Raw genomic sequence first — 18010 nt, forward strand, 5'->3', positions numbered from 1 at the left:
CTTGGAGGGATACATTATTTTTCAGCTGTATGAGTGGCCTTTTCCAGGTATGGTTGACACTTGTATTTTAAAAATACAGGGCTGCAGCTCTGCACCAGCAAGTGATGTGTGCCGGCAGGCAGGTGGCATCGGGCAGATGTCTGCAGCCTGGGAAAGTCAATACCCACCGTTCAAGCGCAGCTACCGCAAAAACACTCGCTTTTCTGAAAACACGCCCCAGCGCTTAGGAAGCAGAAAGCAGCGCTGAAATACTGAGTGTTATTATTGTTGAATCGGTGCAAGCAGCCATCTGGAATCTGGAACCAGATCACTGCGGAGAGGGAAAAAAACAAGGAGGGTGCAGCATCCTGATACGAGCGGGCAAGATGAAGGATCCAGAGCAGGCAACCTCAGCTCAGCATTTCCTGGCTGTTCTCAGTTTTCTGTCTCAGAACTGATGTTATTTTAATATAGTTACATGGCTGGAGTTGCTGTGATTAGCACCGCAATTTGCAGCGCTTTCTTCAAAGTTGCCAATCAATTTGAGCTCAAAATAGACAGGCCCCTGCGTAACCCACGGCTGCCGCCCAAAAAAGCACTGAATGGTTTGGAAAGTCCGAATGGGATTTGAGGTGCCAGTACGATGTGCGGGATCCCCAAGCTCCTGCCTTGCGCGCCTTTTAATTGCAGATTGGAGAGCAGGATTGTTAAGCCCTGGCGTTGCCTGGATTGTGTTACATCCCTTGACGATGGCTGTGTCTCCTTGCGCTGCCACGGGACGTGGAGGTCGCATCCTTCCCCACCACCTGTTTATCCCAGCAGTAGGGCTGGCTGTAAGGTGTGGAAGAGAAGCTACTTGCTCCTCTTATAGATAATAAATGTGCACCCTGGTGATCTACTAACACTTACTCTGAGGAGTGGAAGCAGCTGGGTTTTGTCCAGATCAGGCCAGTCGTGTTGGCAGCGACTGCTGGAGCTACGAGCGCTGCAGGGTACAGATGGCACTGTGCAGCCACCTCAGTGACACCGGTCCTCCCTCATGATGTTTCTACTGCCAAGCCAGAGCCTGAACGCTTCATTTTCCTTTGTGTTTCCCCTTTTGTCACTGTTTGCCGGGCTCTGTAATGAATGTCAGCCATCGGTCTGTTAGGTGAATGGAGAACTGGGTTTGAGCAGCACTGCGTGCCCATCCATCACTTGCATCCTGCTCTTGAAAATGGAGATGTGCTGCCCCTCGCGCAGCCCTTTGGCCAGGCACACCCCCAGAGGTGGTCCTTCTGTCCATCTCTGCATGCCTTTGGGGGCCGGGGTGGCATGGGCAGGTGACAGAGGGATGGGTGGCATGGGGACATGAGCAACATGCACCCAAGAGGAAAGCCTCCAGGTGCAGTGTGCATGTTGCTTTTGCAAAATCCTGGGTTTGCAGTGGTTTCCTGCATCTCTGCAGCAACAGCGGATATCCCCATGCTCACAGCGTTCACATGGAAGCCGGATTCCTCCCTCCAAGCCCTTTTAATTCAAGGTGAGGTTGTCGGTGGCCACGGCATGCGCGCTGCTGGAGGGCTGTAAGGCTCGGTCGCTGGGCAGAATTTGCTTTATTGGATTGCATGTCATGACTGCTTGTCTTTGAAGAGCGAGCCCTGTTTCCAGCCACGTCAGGATCTGCAGGAAATGCTGACAGATTTGGTTTTATTGCAGATGAGGAGTTATCCATGATCTAGTCTTGGTTTTCCAGGGGAATCGGCTTGAAACCGTGGATTCATCCGTCGGTCTCCATTTAGTAGGCTGCTTTCGGTTTTGTTTTGACTTTGTCGGAGTCTCATTCTTAACAGTGTAAGGCAGAAGTTTATCCAGAAATAAGACTGGATGTTGACCAGTTTAAAATGGTTTTTAGCTTTTACCAAAGAGAAGGTGGTTTTTTTTATTTTTAGCAGTTCCTGTGGTTTCCATCATTGTTACCAATTTAGCCAGGATACTTTGGAAAGTACAATAAAGTGTCCTTCAGAGGCTGGGAACACATCGCTGCTGACTTCTGAGAAAGTTTTAAAAAAGACAGATTGTTTACTTTTGAGGAAAAATGGCAAAAATCATGTTTTGTGGAAAACAAAGTACTTAGCAGGGCTTTGCATTAGGCAAGACAAATCAGCAAGACTTAAAACATACAGCAAAGGCAAGGTTTCCCTCCCCGTTACATCATTCCTTGCCTCACTCATATTGTGAACACAGATTTGGCTACAAATTTTTTATTTTTACTGAAGAATTGATTTCACGGCTGCCCTAAGTGAATAAAGCTGTGATGTATTAACTAATGTCAGGCATAGGATGTTTACCTATTTATCTTTGCTGCGGCATTGCCCGTAGTATTTTTTCCTCTATTCTCCAAGACTCGTTAACGTTGCAGACATAACCGAGGTCCTCCTAATGGAACAATTGCAGCCGTGCAGCTCAATATGCAGAGTAGCACCTCCAGCAAAAGCTGATAAATGCCTTTGTTTATGATTTTTTTTTCTTCCCACTCCGTTTGCATGGAGAAAGAACGGGGAAACATATTGTCTTCCTTTCGGTTTAAAAAAAAAGTTAACAAAAAGGAAAATAATGGGTGCTGGATGCTGGGTAGTGGGGGGGGGCGAGGTGGCTGCGGGACCTGGGGAGCGTGGCCAGGGCAGTGGCCCACGTGTGGCCAGGTGATGCTCAGCCACTGTGGCTGCAAGGGGGTGCTGAGGCTGGTGCCAGCTGATGAAGGCTCCTCAGTCCCCAGCAGGTCCCCAGTGAGGGTGCTGTGCTGGCGGGGCTGCACATCAGGCAGCTCGGCATGCTCTGCCGGCCTCGCTGTACCTGAGGCTTGTGAAAGAGGAGCCCAAAGCATCACACGGCTTTTCTTTCCATTCCTGAATTGCAGGAATTCACATTCCAGGAACAGGCGCCGTGTGTGGGGCAAATACCTCAAGTTTCTGACGTGCGTGGCGGTGGAGAGCTGGCTTCCCTGGTGCCGTGCGGCTGCACCACCGCAGGTCGTGCCGTGCCATGGCCGGGCGGGCAGAGCTGCAGGGTGGCAGGTGGGTCTGGGGGGCTCTCCCCAGCTCAGCCCCTCGGCTCTCTCCTCTCGGGCAAATGGCTGCGGCGATTTGTGCCCCCTGTGCCCTGCGAAGCACCACCAGGGTCCCCGGCACGGCGGTGAGCCATGCGGTTAGTAATGCGGGGGGAGCCTTTCGGGGGTCCCAGGCTGGCTGATTGGTGTAGCAGGGTTTGAATTCTGCAGTGAATATGACTAATAATCCATGACCTGGCTGTGATTATAGATGAAAGAAAGCTGATGAAGAGACCCTGCAGTGGCACAGAAAGGAATTAGACATTGTCTAAAGCCAGGGCAGTACCGGAGCATTTGGATTTCACATCTGAGATTCACGGGTGAATAATTCAGCACTTGAAAAAATGCTTCAGCCGCAGTGTGACATCTCCACATCTTCTTTCAGTGATATCCAAGACTTTAACTAAACATTGCTTCCCAGGGAGATGGGGCAGCTGTCCAGATATTTTTCCTCTTAAATATCAGCATTCCAGATTGTTACCTGGATACGGATGGGGATTTGGACTGATATCTTAGGAGCTGCAATCTCTCTTAATGCGGGATTTTGCCTTCAGAAATTGCCTTCGGTGTTTGGCGGAACCCAAAATCTTTCCAAGTGAAAATTAAGAGATGTAACTTTACATTTAATTGATGCTTTCGTCTAATCGGGTGAACTGCTACGGCATGCAGAGTCATGGATGGGGCTGTTTGGGAATTTTAAATAAATGAACCAGTTCTCAAAGGCAAATGTTGGCAGATTTATTAAACGTGAATAGGAAAGTGGAGGGAAAGAGGAATGGGTATAAAACGGCCCTGTAAAATGGCTTGCTGTTTTGTAAATGCAGGAGCCCTATAAACTAAACCAGCCGCTGCATTTTACAACTAAATACAGTGCTATTAAATCTCTGTATTTGAATAGTGGGGTATAACGGTCCGAAAGGAGAGTGGTAAAGTGTTCGTACAGCCTTTGCTCTGCTTCTTCCAGCATACACGTTAGGATAAGTCTTTAAATAAATGATCACTTATTATCCCTCAAATAATGCATCCTTTTTCTGAATCATTAGCTAAAAACGGGTGGTATCTTATAACTGTCATCAGTTCAGACTCCTTATCAGGCCTAATAATTTCTTTTCTTGGTGTGATGAGTGTTGTGATCATTTGCTTTTCCTCCCTAGCCTTATTCCTTTTTAGTCAGAAGCATTCGCTCCTTCGGATGCACATCACAGGACGAGACTGTGAAGCTATTTTACCCGTAAAATTTGATGGTCTAACTGTGTCAGCTATAGGGAGCTGCTCACTTTCCTATGAAAATACAGCTAAGTCAATAGGTACTGTGTAGTTTCTCTAAGTGTAACTCACTTTTAGATCCATCTTGCCTGGCAGACCCAATGCACCAAGGTGGTCTCTGGGAAAAAAAACGATGACGATGAAGTATCTCAGAGCTCCTACCCGGTTGTGTAATTCAACATTTTGAAAGCAAAAGCAAACGAACAGAAGTAACCCCAGCTTTGTACTCTGGAGCTAAAAGCACAGGCTTTCCTTTCCCCGCACAAGGAATAGGCAGGAATTGCATGAAGTTGGAAGTTTAAAAAGGAAATCATATGGAAGAGCCCATCTGCTATCAATATAGTCATTTATACGTATATAGAAAGGAAAAATCCTTATAAAACTTCAAGTTGTTCCATGAATATTCAAAGGATATGGCTAGAAACATGGACGTGATGGCTGAGGGATTTTTGTCTTCCACATCCCTGAGGAACATCACCATTTTTTGGGGGGGGGGGGGGGGGGGGGGGGGTCTCTCACCTTTGTCTCTTCTCTAGCGATCTACTTCCCTTAGTTTCTCACAGGCAGCGACGGCCCGCGTTAGAGCGCACTGTGTGTGCCGTGGGAGGGGAACTGCAGCAAGGACAGAAAGTGAGTCCTTCTGCATGCAGACATGCCTGCAGGCGTGCAGACAGCCCCTTGGTTCGTAGCTAACAACATGGTGCAGCCTGCCCAGGGTAAGTGCCCCGGGGAGGAGGGTGAGGGGGGAACAGCCGGGGCAGAGCTCGCCGGGGGACTGGCTTTTGCCATGGGAGCTTCCCCCGACACAGCTGGGCACCGCAGCCGGCTGGAGCCATCGCTCCCCACCATCAGTGGGTACTGGCCCAGTGGGTACTGGCCCTGCAAGGCTCCTCCAAATGGTTCTTTGCATAAAAGATGGGAGGAGCGAGCCCTTCCTCCCCTTGCTCCAGCTTAATTTCTTCCTGTGCCTAAGCCAAGCACGGAGTTGTTTGGTCTTCCTAGCTGTGCTTTTATGAAAATTAGGTATACTTTAGAAATTAACACTTTTTATCCTGAGTCCATGTTGGCTAATTGCTAATAAGAGACAAACGAGCTTTGCGAAAATTTCCTTTTTCCTATAAAATTTCTAATTTGAAGATATTAGAAAAGAGAAATGTTTACCCCACTAGGGTTACTGCAAATATCCTGATGAGCTTTCATATCATCCTCCAGCACCAGCCAGCTTAATTGCCCTCCTTAGTCCAAACTTTAATATATTACAAATCTGTACAGAAAAAAATCCCTCTTTTCTTTCTTCGTTTTTTAAACCTGGTGGTTAAGAGGGACGAGAAGAGAATATGTCTGATGGGAAGCCTTAATAAGTCAAAAAAAAGAGGTAACCATAAAGTTTAGGGCTGAGTCTTTTCTTCAGCGTGCCTCTGTCAAATCCATTTCCTTGTGCTGGTCTCGCTCTGTATTAATCTGTATCTTTAACCAAAATTTTACACGCCCTTCTTCAGCTGAGTTATTTGATAATATCCAGTGTGCACGGGACTGTGAAACGTCCCTTTCTTAGTAAGCTGCTGTAATATTAATGCACTTGACCTTGGTGTCTCATATTTCCTGATTAGGTTCACAGGAAGAGTTTGCTAAGCTTTTAAGATACTGTCTTATAGACCTATCCGTAAATACTCCAGCAGAAAGAGAATTTTGGTAATAAGTTCATTTAAATGAAGCAATTCTGCCCATCAAGAAATCTCCATCCCGCACTATTCTTTCATGGCTTTTGTTATTTTAGACTGGACTGATACATAATTAGCTTTGGAGAGGTCCTTGTGTTTTTGTAAGGTTAATACCCCAGTATCACACTGAATTTTCAACCTTTGCAGATTTATGAGGGTTGGAGTTTTTAATCATTCCAGCCTCATTTTCTCAGAAATGCAGGCTCTTAACATTTCTGATTTATCTTAACTTTATATCCGGAGATTGAGTGAAAGCTACATGTTTGGAATACAATTGCTTTTAAGCAGGAAAGGCAAAAAGCCACGTTATGGGCTGTCTTTGGGCATCTTTTCTTCTTCTACCTGTAACAGCTGGCGGGATGGCCGGCAGAGCATGGGGCAGTGGCAGCAGCGGGGACCCCGCTTGCTAATATTAACCCCGTCGAGGCAACACCACATGCTAGCTCTGCTTAACAAAGCAAAAATGTAAATTCTCAACTCCTCTCTAAAGAAAAATGTTTCTGTTGCTCTTTTCCCATTCGGCTTGGCGCGAGGCTTTACTGTGGTACCTTGAATGTTATTTTTGTAACTATTACATGGTGCGTTAAGTACCCTCTTCATTTTCTCAGGGGTTTGCCTGCCTGCCATCAATGCTGAGCAATCCGGAGTCACACACCCAGCCCAGACAGTGCGTGGCCGTCTGCCAGCGCGATGCCTGCGCTTGGCATTGCCATCTATCCATGACGTGAGTCTATAGGACACAAAGTTGGTACGATCTGTCACCAATACGCTTACTACAGCTCTCTTTGGTCCCGTCCAGTAGGAGGAAGTATTTCCTCCGTGCATAATCTAGTTAATCAGAGCCATCAAAACATTTTGGAGCCCTTAAAATTCAGCTGTAAACCAAGGTGGATCTGCTTGCTCCTCAGTCTTTGGGTAAGTGGCAGTAGCTGCTTCCCCATCCCTTGGGGGGTCGTTTAAGGACTTTCTCTCCTCCTCCTGCCTGAAGGAGGTTTTTACCTCTCACACAAACTCAAATAGACAGTTGAGAGAAGAGATCCCTTTTAAAGTTGTCCAAAAGTGTCTGTTTTCTTTCCCAAGTGAAACATCTGTTTTCCTTAGTATCTCTTATGAGCAGGGTTGGCAACCTTTTTTAGCTTCTCTTGGGCTCACCTAGTATTTGTTTCAGAGAAGCTGTTTATTTGCTTCACTACTTTGCACAACAGTCAGTTTTCCTCTGATTTCCAGTACTGGGTGATGTTCTGGAACCACTGCTGGTTTTTGAACCCCGGGGCTGGAAGGGCCTCAGTCCTGAGCTGCTGTGGTCTGGCTTTTGGTTTGCTTTTTGGTATATTGCTGATGGTGGTGGCTTGTGTTCTTCAATTTGTTAATAAGCTTGTTAATGAGCTACTCACTCTCTTGTGGCTTTACAAGCCTTCCATAGCAATTTACTGATTTTTTCGTAGATATTCCTGAAAATCTTTGTATGTATCTTGTGCTGAGAGGCAGTGTAAGGTAGATGTGAGCTATTCCTGAGTATTGGTTATATTTGAGTTCCCATCTACTGAAGTCAGATCTGCTGGAAAAGAATGAGACCTGTTGATTTATGACCCTCATGGAGATATATAGAGTATATCAGGTTCTAACATATGGCCTGTGCCACGGAGAAGTGGGATCAGGGTTCTTCCTCTTTCAGATACATTCAGGTCTTGCTCTTCCAACAAATACCACCTTTTCCTCCTTTCTTTGCAGGCTTGATGTATCAAGAGCTAAGTTTAGGAAATCCCTGAAATCCTCTCTTGCCTTCCTCTCATCCCATCCCAGACAAAGATAACTTCTGCTTCTCTAAATGCGTTAGTAATCCTAATAAGCTGTAAAAAGAAGGAGCTAACCCTGCCTGGATAGCCACTGCAGTTAATTTTCTTCTGAGGTGACCTTTGGTCAGGGTGGACCACAAGTCCTTCGCCAGCAGCCTGCCTGCTAAGACAGGAAGGCTGTATTTAGCTCATAAAATCGCAAGCCTGTCACGGAGAGCAAGGTCCTGTCACGGGGAGCAAGGTGGCAGCCGTACCTGTGGCAGTTATCGTCGCCCTTGTTTTTTAATAGGCTCGTACCAATGGCTTAATGCTAGGTCTGCTGGTCGTCAGTTGTAAAAAACGTCTGTCTTTGGGTAAGGCTATTTATGTATTTATTTATTTATTTTAATAATTACAGAAATGTTTTTACTTTAGGCCATCGCATCTAAACCAAAGCTTGTATTCTTTTTCATTTTCAGGAGGAGAAAAGCTACCCCTCAGCTTGCCAGTGCTTCTCAAAACTATGCGGCTGGTGACACTAAATTATTGCTTAATTTCTTTCCCCAATTATAAAATGAGAGAGGATGACCAAAACAAAACCCAGCGCTTCTTCTTCATAGCCCTCCCTTGCTCTCGGTAGCCAGGAAGCCCCTTTGTGCTTCTTGACCTCAGAACGGAGTGGCCTCACTGAAGCCCTCGGCAGCCTACCTGGGTGGGCTCCTGCCTTCCCTCGCCCTCGTTATTCCCAGGGTGATACATCCCCAGCCCCACTGTGTAAATTCACCCCACGCTTGGCGAAAAGGGATATTTGTTTCTTCCTTACCCAAGTCATCAACTTTCTAACAGGTCCTCGACTGCTGTCTCTGGGGACGTGGCACTGAGCTGTGCCCATTCAGGACCAGCACCCTTTGCTTTTGGACTCAGACCATCCGTTTTCCTCCCAGTTTCTCAGTCTCACTGTTCTCTGCGTTACTGCTTGGACTTTTTTTCGCTCCCTCTCACACCTGTAGTGCAATGATTCTTCGCTCTCTTTCCTTGCATTTCAGTACTCTCATCTTTTGGGTTGAGCAGCTATCCTCTCCCTAACCCGGTACAGTATTGTGCTGAAATACGCTGTATTTCAGACGTTCCCTCATGGGTTTCAGCTTCTCAAGGATTTTAATTGCTGCCTTTTTCCCTTTATGATATAGTGCTGCTCTGGATGTGTGAGAATACATTTACAGAGAAAGCTCCTTCTGTATTTTACGTGTGCTTTGTCAGGAAGGCTATAATTTTGTTCACTTCCTTCCTTTTTCCTTAAAGTTGTTTGTGACAGGTCTTGAAATACTTCCACCTTATGTCCTACAGAGTAAGGTCAGAAACTGTTCTTTATTTTAGAGTCAGCTCTAAAATACTCTGCTCTTCATATCATATCTTGGGGTCTGCTGGAGTTGGGGCTGGGGCTCTGCGATAATTGTTGCATCTGCTTTCAGCTGAGGAAAAAGTGGAGGCTTGCTATGAATATTAACAAGCCATCCATACTTTACACCTTCTGGGAACACACTAGTTCTTAAATTGTTTCTTCTTTTCATGGTTTTTGTGTTCTCTCCATTTTCTCTGCAAGCTCTTTTTTTATCAACTTCATTTTTTTTCCCCCAGATTTATTCCTAATTGGAGGCTTTTATCTGTATTTATATTTAGGTTGCCGAACCTATTCTCAGCTAACGTTGACTCTATCAAACCTTACCCTCTGGAAGCATTTCCTAATGAGATTTTCCTGGGAAAATAACTTTGAAACCAGAACCCTTAAGTCCAGCATCCCTTCCATGGGCCTGAAAAGCACTTTATGATGGGCAGAGTGGGAGGCTGGTTTCGCACTGCACCTTTCCTTACAACCTCCACCTTTCCAACCCTGCCAGTTCCAGAAACCTCGTGAACTCGGTGGTTTTTTCTTGTCATGGTGCTGGGCAAAATTCAGAGACCCTTGACCTAAACAAAAATGTCAATTCTGGGGAAAACAGGTTTACTCAGAGAGGTGCTTTTAGAGACTTAGTAGTAAAATACATCCCCATCTGCTGGCAAGTGAAGATTTTTATCGCTTCACCCACCAGTTATCAAATTATAGCAAAAAAACAAGGATCAAATGGAATCCCTGGAATAAAAGGTATTTGGGAATTTCAGAATCTGGTAGGAAAACAGCATCCTTCAGGTCAGTGAAGGCTGGCCCTAGCATCGCTGCAGCGCTGCCGGCGCATGGTGGGATCGCTGCCCCACCACACTTTCTCTGCGGGAAGCTCTCTGTCCTATGTCCTGCCCAGGTTTTGTCAGGGCTAAAAGTAAAAAAAGGGGGGGGGAAAAACAAGGGGAAAAAAAAAAAAGGCAGAAACCTCCTGGATATTCTCCTCTGCACAGGCCTTGCTGCCCCGTCCGGCGCAGCGCAGGCGGGTGATGAGGTGGCTGTGCTTTCGAGAGGCGCGGTGCGCCCAAGGGGGCAGCCCAGGGGGCGAGGGGGCAGCTCTGGCTCCTCGGGAGGGCCGTGGTTCTGTTTACAGCCCGTTCCTGGTGGATGCCCCTGTACTCTGTGTTGTGCTTCTGCAGGAGAGGTAATGAAGTCCTGCAAGTGCAGGAGGCGTCGTTAAGAAGAGCACAGCATGTTCAGCATCCATTCGTACCACCGATAGAGCTGAGTTCTTATCTACTATTACTCCCCTGAATGTAAATATCTCGGAGACATTTACATGGTATTTCTTTTTAAGTATATAATGTTTTCATTCAAAAGTATCATAATTCTTAAAAGACCTGTCAGAGGCTCTGACATGTAATTAATTTCTCTAAAGCTCTTTTTTTGAAAGATACAACCACATATATAGAGCACCTGCGCTTATTCACAACTCTGTGGGAAAAAAGCCACATCTCTTTTGCTTTCTTCCCCCACTTCTCCATAAAAAGAATTTCCTCCACTTTGGATACTGCCTCTCCATCTACCCAAATGATCTACAACAAATAAAAGCACTCGGTATGTAAAAGTTGTGTGTAAATAGGAACTGGCACATTGCGTTTTGTCTGGGTGCTAGTGACCTTTTATTTTTTCAGCTCTAAGCTGAAACACTCCTGCAACTTTAATTATGGAACAACCATTGCTAACCCATAATCTAGTCCATCTAATAAAATTTCCCATATGTGTAGGTGGGCTTTCAGTCGGTGTAGTAGGCTGTTTATTTTTACCTGGTAGATATTTTTTTCTCCTCTGCTTGGAATGAGTGTATTAGGCTTCAACAGTGTAATGCTGGTGCCCAAGCAGTATGAACGAGAAGGTGTTCAGGCAGCTGTGGGTATATATATATGTATATGTCTAAGTGGCCAAGCACTGGATTATGTGGCAGTCATGGCTAGCTGCCTTGCTTTATCCCCTCAAAGCACTTCCAGGGCATCACTGCAACCATCACTGCTTCTGCTGGAAAATGCCGAGAGCCACATCACTGCTGCCTCCCGAGGAAGAGTCTGCAGAGAGTCCTCTGGGGGAAGGAAATCTCTCCTTCCCTGCGCAGGGCACAGCTTCTGCTTGGGCCAGCATCTGAGGAACCAGGACTCTCCAGCTGGGGAGGCCGAAGGGCATGTCATAGAATCAGAACATGAATCATAGAATGGTTTGGGTTGGAAGGGACCTTAAAGACCATCCAGTCTCCTGGGCAGGGACACCTTCCCCCGGACCAGGTCACTCAGAGCCCCGTCCAGCCTGGCCTTGGGCACTGCCAGGGATGGGGCACCCACAGCTGCTCTGGGCAGCCTGGGCCAGTGTCTCACCACCCCCACGGTTAAGAATTTCTTCCTTGTATCTAATCCAAACTGACCCTCTTTCAGTTTAAAGCCATTACCCCTTGTCCTGCCACTACAGGTCCTACATGCCCTCTCCCTGTGTGTCTCTTGACAGCAGCAAGGTGACGGACCCCTAGCTGGACGCCTTGTAAACACCCACTCGGGGCAGCAGCACACAATACTTGGGGGGATGATGATGACAGGGGAATGGACATTTTCTGGCTGAGAAAGAAGCAAAGCAACCTGTTGTTTTCTGTGTACAGGACAGGCACCAAGCAGGTGCATTTTTCCCTCGTGGTTGTATAAAATTGGTGGCATTTCCCCTTTTGCTTTTGTAAAATTAACCTTAATAGGAACATGCTTAAATCCAAGCTGTACGAAAATGTGCCAGTTTTAAGTGAACATAAGGTCCATCGTTTATGTAACGAGATGAATATGGGAACACATCCAGATGTTTCAGCTTTGTAATTCGGGCATTTCCTCCTCCATTCCAGGTAAATAACTGGCACCCCTCGATTTCATTTCCTATAGGGAGCATTGATTGTCTTGCTGTTGCTTTGCATACCCTGTTGAATTTCTAGAAAAAGCAACAGCCTGGGTTTAATCCCAAGAACTGATGGAGAAAAGTTGTGCCAGCCTCACTGCTGGGAGCGGAGGGAGCTAGTGGGGCCTCAGCTGGAGCGTTGGCTTTCCTCCTCTGGCCGTGTGTGCCTCCACTCCGGTGGCACCAGTGCCCAAAAAAGTGCTCAAGTATCGTGCGGGTTCTTAAACCAGAACAAGAAAGTGCTTTGCATTCCTTGGCCACCGGCGCTGAGGGATGCCTGCTCGCCAGGCAACAGGAAGTTTACAGCGGAGGCTCCGTTTCAGGTGCTGTGTTTGTGTTCTTCCAGGCTTGTGCACGCAGTCTAGTCGCTGACAGCTTTTGTTCAACCCCATTAGCACAAGCACTGGGAAAACTGACAGGAACCATGAGGAATGGAGAATTTTGTCAACTGTGATGCTGAAGGTGTTTTTGAGGCATTTGCAGGCTTTCACCTGACATGAGTCATGGGGCTGAAAGGGATTTCTCCAGGTCAACAAGACCTGGTCTCCCATGTATTGCTATCACAGGCAACTGCATCCTGTCCTTCTGTCCATTAATTTGTCCATCTTGTGCTTAAAACTAGTTGAATTATTGTTTAGCTCCACTGCTTGCTTTCTGTGACTTCTTCCCTTTGATCCCCTTTCTTAGCCAGTGCCTTTCTCTGTCATGCCAGCTGCGATCTTAGCAGACCAGTGCCCTGAAGTACGTGGTGCGTTCAAGAGAAGTCCGCCTGAATTCTTCCCTACGACTGAACCACCTGTGACCACTCTTGAAGCACAGCCTGCCAAGCTGTGCTCTGCCCTCCTCCTCCAAAGACCCGGAGTTCATCTGACTCCACGTCTTTGACCATCATCTTCCACACACCATCCTCTTCCTCCATCTATTCCAGCTCCAGTCAAGTTCATAAATGTCAAGCTGGTGACTGATTTTCCTCCTGTCAGTTCTTCATAATAGCGTGACCCCAGTCGTGTATCTTCAGTGGCTTGACGTTCTCTGAAATCCATACTCTCTCCCTTTTATACTTCTGTCCACAGACAGCTCTGAGTTCTGTGCTCTCCTGCTACCTGGTGTATTCTCTGCCTGGCACCTCCATACCCCACACCTCTCTCAGTTTAGTTTTTCTTCTCAGGGACCCAGCTGTTCTCCTCCTCTTTGCTATTCCCAGCCTTCTCTTTCTTCTTGCTCTGCATTGCATCAGGCTCCTTTGTCAGCTCTTTTTTCGGTTGCCAGTGTTTCTCGCTGTCCCTCTTGGGATCTGACCTTTGACAGTCACGCTGCTCCCAAGAGGTCCTCTTGTTCAGCAGGTGTCCGCAAACTTCAGATCATCCATCTCTTTTGCAGTTCAGCTCTCTCTGACCATATGTGACGATCCCTGTCTGAACTCTTCTCAGTTCTTTTCAGCTCGTTCCTAGAGCTCAGCCCTGCTCTCTGCCTTGCTGCGGTTGAGGCACATTGTGGTCTGCAGGCAGAGCCGTTTGTTCTTGCATTGCGTCATCTTCATCGTCTTCTCCAGCCTTTGGGTCGCATCTGCTGGGAAATGTCCCTTCTGCACTTCCCTCCCCCTTACACACATGCCTCCTAAAGAAATAATAATAGGAGGTTAGAAGTCCTACAGGTCTCCCCACCTATAAACTCTTTTTCTGCCTCCATTTGCTTGGCTGCTAGCATGCCCATTGCTCGCCGCCTCAGCCCGCTGCCCAGATGCTCTCCTCAAAGGCTGGCCGGTGAGTATCTGCCAGAGCTAAGGAGCAGAAGCCTCCCTCACCTACCTGTTTGTGAACTGCAGTCAGACCGCTGACTCCACAGGCTGCAAGAGCAAGAAGCAGGCAGGCGGAGAGGCATGCAACCCACGGGTGAGACCCTGCTCCTTCCTCCTCCGGTGGAAATCCTGTCGGGAATAGGATGATGCCTTCTTTAAAATGCTTGGGATCTTTCTTGGTGAGCTTGCTAGTGTTTTGTGTCTGCGTTGTTATTTTCTCTCTGGAGATGTTTTGTGCGCTGGAAGTGACAAATTTACATTATTGGAGAATTATTGTTTCTGCTTTTGTCCTATGTTTTATTCATTGGAAGCCGTTACTTTAATATGGCTGTGATGATGTTCCTGGTTGAAAACAGGCCACCTGTGGCATTTTACACCAAATCGCTCCAAACCAGCACACCCAGGCAAAAACCAGGTCAGCAAAGCCGTGCAGAGACGATGCTTGGGCTGCGGGTCCGTGCTCGTTGTACTGAGAACGACTCGAGTTGCAGGATGAAGCGTTCTGCACAACCCCCCGCAGCTCTGACCCCTCGCCTGGCGCTGTGGGCTCAGCGCTGAACGGTGACAAGAAGTTCGGTAGAGTCCTGATTTGGCTTATGTACTTGGATAGCTTGAAATGTTGCTGTGATTCTCCTGTGAATATAAATATTATGAAATATTTCAGTGGTGGTCGTACTCCCAAGTCCTTTCTAGGACTGAGGCTGTGGTTTTGTGAGGGAACATGGCCTGTCCTGTGGGGGACAGCAGGTTCATACCAAACCATGGCCAGCAGTCTCAACTAAATTGAAAATAATTAGAGAAATTAATAGAATAAATTGTGGGTGTAGTCTCTGAATGCTGCAGAAAGTCGCAAGCAAGGCGTGATGGCAGGGCCATCAGAGTATGCGGAAATGCTGACTGTAACCTTCCTGTACGTTGAAGGTGAGGGTCCCATCATCCACAGCAAGTGTGCTGAAGTGAGCAGCAGGTTCAGATCCGTACACATGTGTAGCCGAACATGCCGTCCTCCCACCCTGCCTGCCCATGGCTAATTGAAATGGAGGATCTTTGCACATTTCTCTCCCACCTGGCAAACCACAAGGGCGTGCAGGCACATCTACCAGGTCACAATCTATTGAAGCTCCTAACTCAGCCTTTCCTTCTCCCAGAGCTTTCTCGGGCAGTGAGCAGTCCCCTCCCCAGAAGGCACGTTGGCCCATGCGTGGGGCCAGTGGTGGTCCTCTGGTCTCCTGAGAAGCCTCTGGCTCTCCTGAGGCTCAAGATATTTCATTAACATTTTTATTAATAGATGGTTTTAAAAGATGGTTTATTAATATTTATATCAATTAAGATGTGTTTAATAGGCAGGAGATATTATCAAAGAGGCATGGGGTTGTAGCCTGTTACTGGGAAGCGCAGAGCAGCTTTCACACTTAGGAGTTAATCTTCAAGCTGCATGGAAATAACTCCCAAGGAGGCCTGACCTGTGCTTTGGCATTTCCAGTCGCTCCTGTTGCAACGACGCTTCTGTTGCGACGATGCTTCTGTTGCAACGATGCTTTGGCTGGAGCTGTTCTCAGTGCTGTGGGAGCCCGGGGTGCTGGGGAGGGTGTGGGCGCTGGCAGGGAGGGGTCTTACTGCAGCAAACCGACGTGTGTTTGGAGAGCTTTGAAATACGGATTTGCATCAAAGTAAAACTCTCAGGGTTAGTTAAATATTCCTCTAAATATGCAAAGGATTTGAGTTACTGATGCTTGTTATTCTTATCTTACTCTCGGTGTCACAACATCTTTAAGTTCAGTGAAGGTTTCACTTACTAAGACGGTTGTAAAGATTTCACGTTAATTAAGAGGACTCCACTGCAAATCTGAATATGAATGAAGTTCGGCTGCTGAACCCAGGACAGTGAAGAAGTGGGAAGATCAGACATTGACAAATGTTGATTAAAAAAAAAAAAAAACACAAAAAACCCCACCACTAAAACAAAAAAGCACAAAACCCCCACCTAAAACAATGCTTCCATCTAGTACCTGTTCTGTGAAAGAGAAGAAATTGAGTTCAAGTTGTTAGAAGGAAAAAAACTAGACTCTGATTTGAATTTATGGTCAAAGAGGTAAAATTCTGTCCCTGGCGCATTGACAAGGGTTACCCAGTGCCACCCATGCCTGGGGACTCAACTGCATCTCTCCATTGCACCTTCTCCGTCTCCTGAGGCAGGTGGTCATTTTAATGTGGGGCGATCGTCAGTGGGGGAAGGTCTGGGCTTGGTTCTGATCACGGCTTTGTGGCTTCAGAGAAGTACTGTCAAGCCCAGTCAGCCTCCACTGGTGGTCCTGCAGCCGGGATGGAGCTTCACCCAGTGAGGGTGGTGTGGGCAAAGGTAGGTGTCAGGATGAACGAGGCTCCCAAGGGAGGAGCTCTCGTGATGAAGTGTTTTGCATGGAAGATGAGACTAAAGATACTTTTTTCTTCAAAACCTGCTTTTTGGGGGAGTTTTTCATACCTGCCAGCGTGTGGAAGACTGGAGCAGTAGCTGGTGGCTAGGGCGAGCAGCTGTCGCTCAGGGTATCTGCGTTTCTCTTCCAACTCCAGTGCAGAGTTGCTGTTACCTGGACTGGGGTGAGTCCTTTCTTCTTCATGTCTCCACTCACCCGTCTGGAGACGATAACGTCCATCTGCCTTTGCAAAGCAGCGGTGGGCGACGCAGAGGGTGCTGCAGGCGTGCAGAGCACTGCTCCGCCTCCCGAAGAAGGACTTTGGGGAAGGAAATGGTGATATATAGCGGTTTAACCTTGCTGAAATACATCGGGCTTGGCTTTTGGAGTAGAAAAGTGAAAATACAATAGCCTAAAGAAATAGTATTTGTCCTCCTAAGCAGGGTAAGGGCAGCATGTGAGGTTGTGCAGGGGTGTTTTATTGTTGTTATTTTTTATTCACGGTTCCATGAGCCGATTCTGGGAATTGTACTGACTGTGGTTATGTTTCTGGAAATGTGCAGGTTGGCCAGATGCAGTGGGGCATGGAGTGAACAGAAAGAGGTTAAATTGATGGATGACCAACAAGAGCAGGATTGTGCCTCAGAAGACCAAGAAACTATCCTGATTAATGGGGTGAAAGAAAATGGTAAGGAACTTAATTACAGTACATGAGGGAGCAGCGGCGACTTGCAAGCCAACTTATTTTCCTAATTCCTTTTGTGCATTTAATGTTAGTGGTTTGCAGGTATCCCTGCAATGTGGAGCAGTAGGGTGAATGGGTATTTTCTGCACAGATGTCACTCCAGCTATGAATCTACGCCTTTTTAGGTCTTAACAAGTACTGCTTTTGCCCATGCATATGCATGGTTGGAAATGTTTATGTACACATGCAGTTTGAATTACGGATTTTAGTTTGGTTTCTTAGGGAAAAAAGTCATACAGGACTACGTAGCCCCTCTGTTGGGAATCTCTCCCTCTCTTCGTGGTTACTTACGAACCCACGAGCCAACCTCAGCTCAGTTTGACTGAAGGTTCCTTAGTCCCTACAAAGTGGGGAAAAACAAGAGACTGGGTAGACAAACAAACCCGGATTAGCACCCAGGGAAAGGGAAGGTCGAACGTGTGAGCTCGTTACTGCCTCTTCTGTGTGGCCCGTCAGCCAGCGCGTGGGAGCCCCTGGCCTGTAACACCGCTCCTGGGCGGGCACGGGTGCTGCTGGCCACAGTTCCACTCCCGGTGGCCACTGAGTCAGTCCTGCTCCCAGTGCCATCGGTGGGGAAGGACCAGCCCCTTCCAGCAGCCTGCCCAAAATACCTAACTTTGTCTGTATCTATTTAATCAATGCCATACTTGCAGTAACTAATTAGGAGTAACAGTGCTCTGTTGCCTGATTGAAATAAATATGCCCCAGAGCACTTTCTCAGGTCATTTGGACTTCAGTCACTAGCCACCGTAAATGCAATGGCAGCCCAGCGCTGAGGCAGAGCTTGACATTTTCATTCTTTGCCATGCTTTTATGTTTTATTTCATGGCTTTTTGCATTTTATATTGGTCTGTAAATCTTGAGAGACAGAGAGATTTATTTATA

General features: G+C 47.2%; 1 protein-coding gene across 1 annotated transcript in view; it reads left to right on the forward strand.

Moving 5' to 3' along the window:
• Window positions 1-18010, forward strand: part of NEXMIF (neurite extension and migration factor) — a 94015-nt gene that overhangs the window by 68030 nt on the left and 7975 nt on the right. The window contains exon 2 of the mRNA XM_080365401.1: window positions 6663-17068. Coding sequence (XP_080221527.1) covers window positions 16924-17068 — 145 coding nt within the window. The 5' untranslated portion in view covers window positions 6663-16923. The remainder of the gene's footprint in view (window positions 1-6662; window positions 17069-18010) is intronic.

This window comes from Falco punctatus (genome assembly GCF_963210335.1).
Source record: "Falco punctatus genome assembly, chromosome: 15".
In the NCBI taxonomy this organism is placed as follows: domain Eukaryota; kingdom Metazoa; phylum Chordata; class Aves; order Falconiformes; family Falconidae; genus Falco; species Falco punctatus.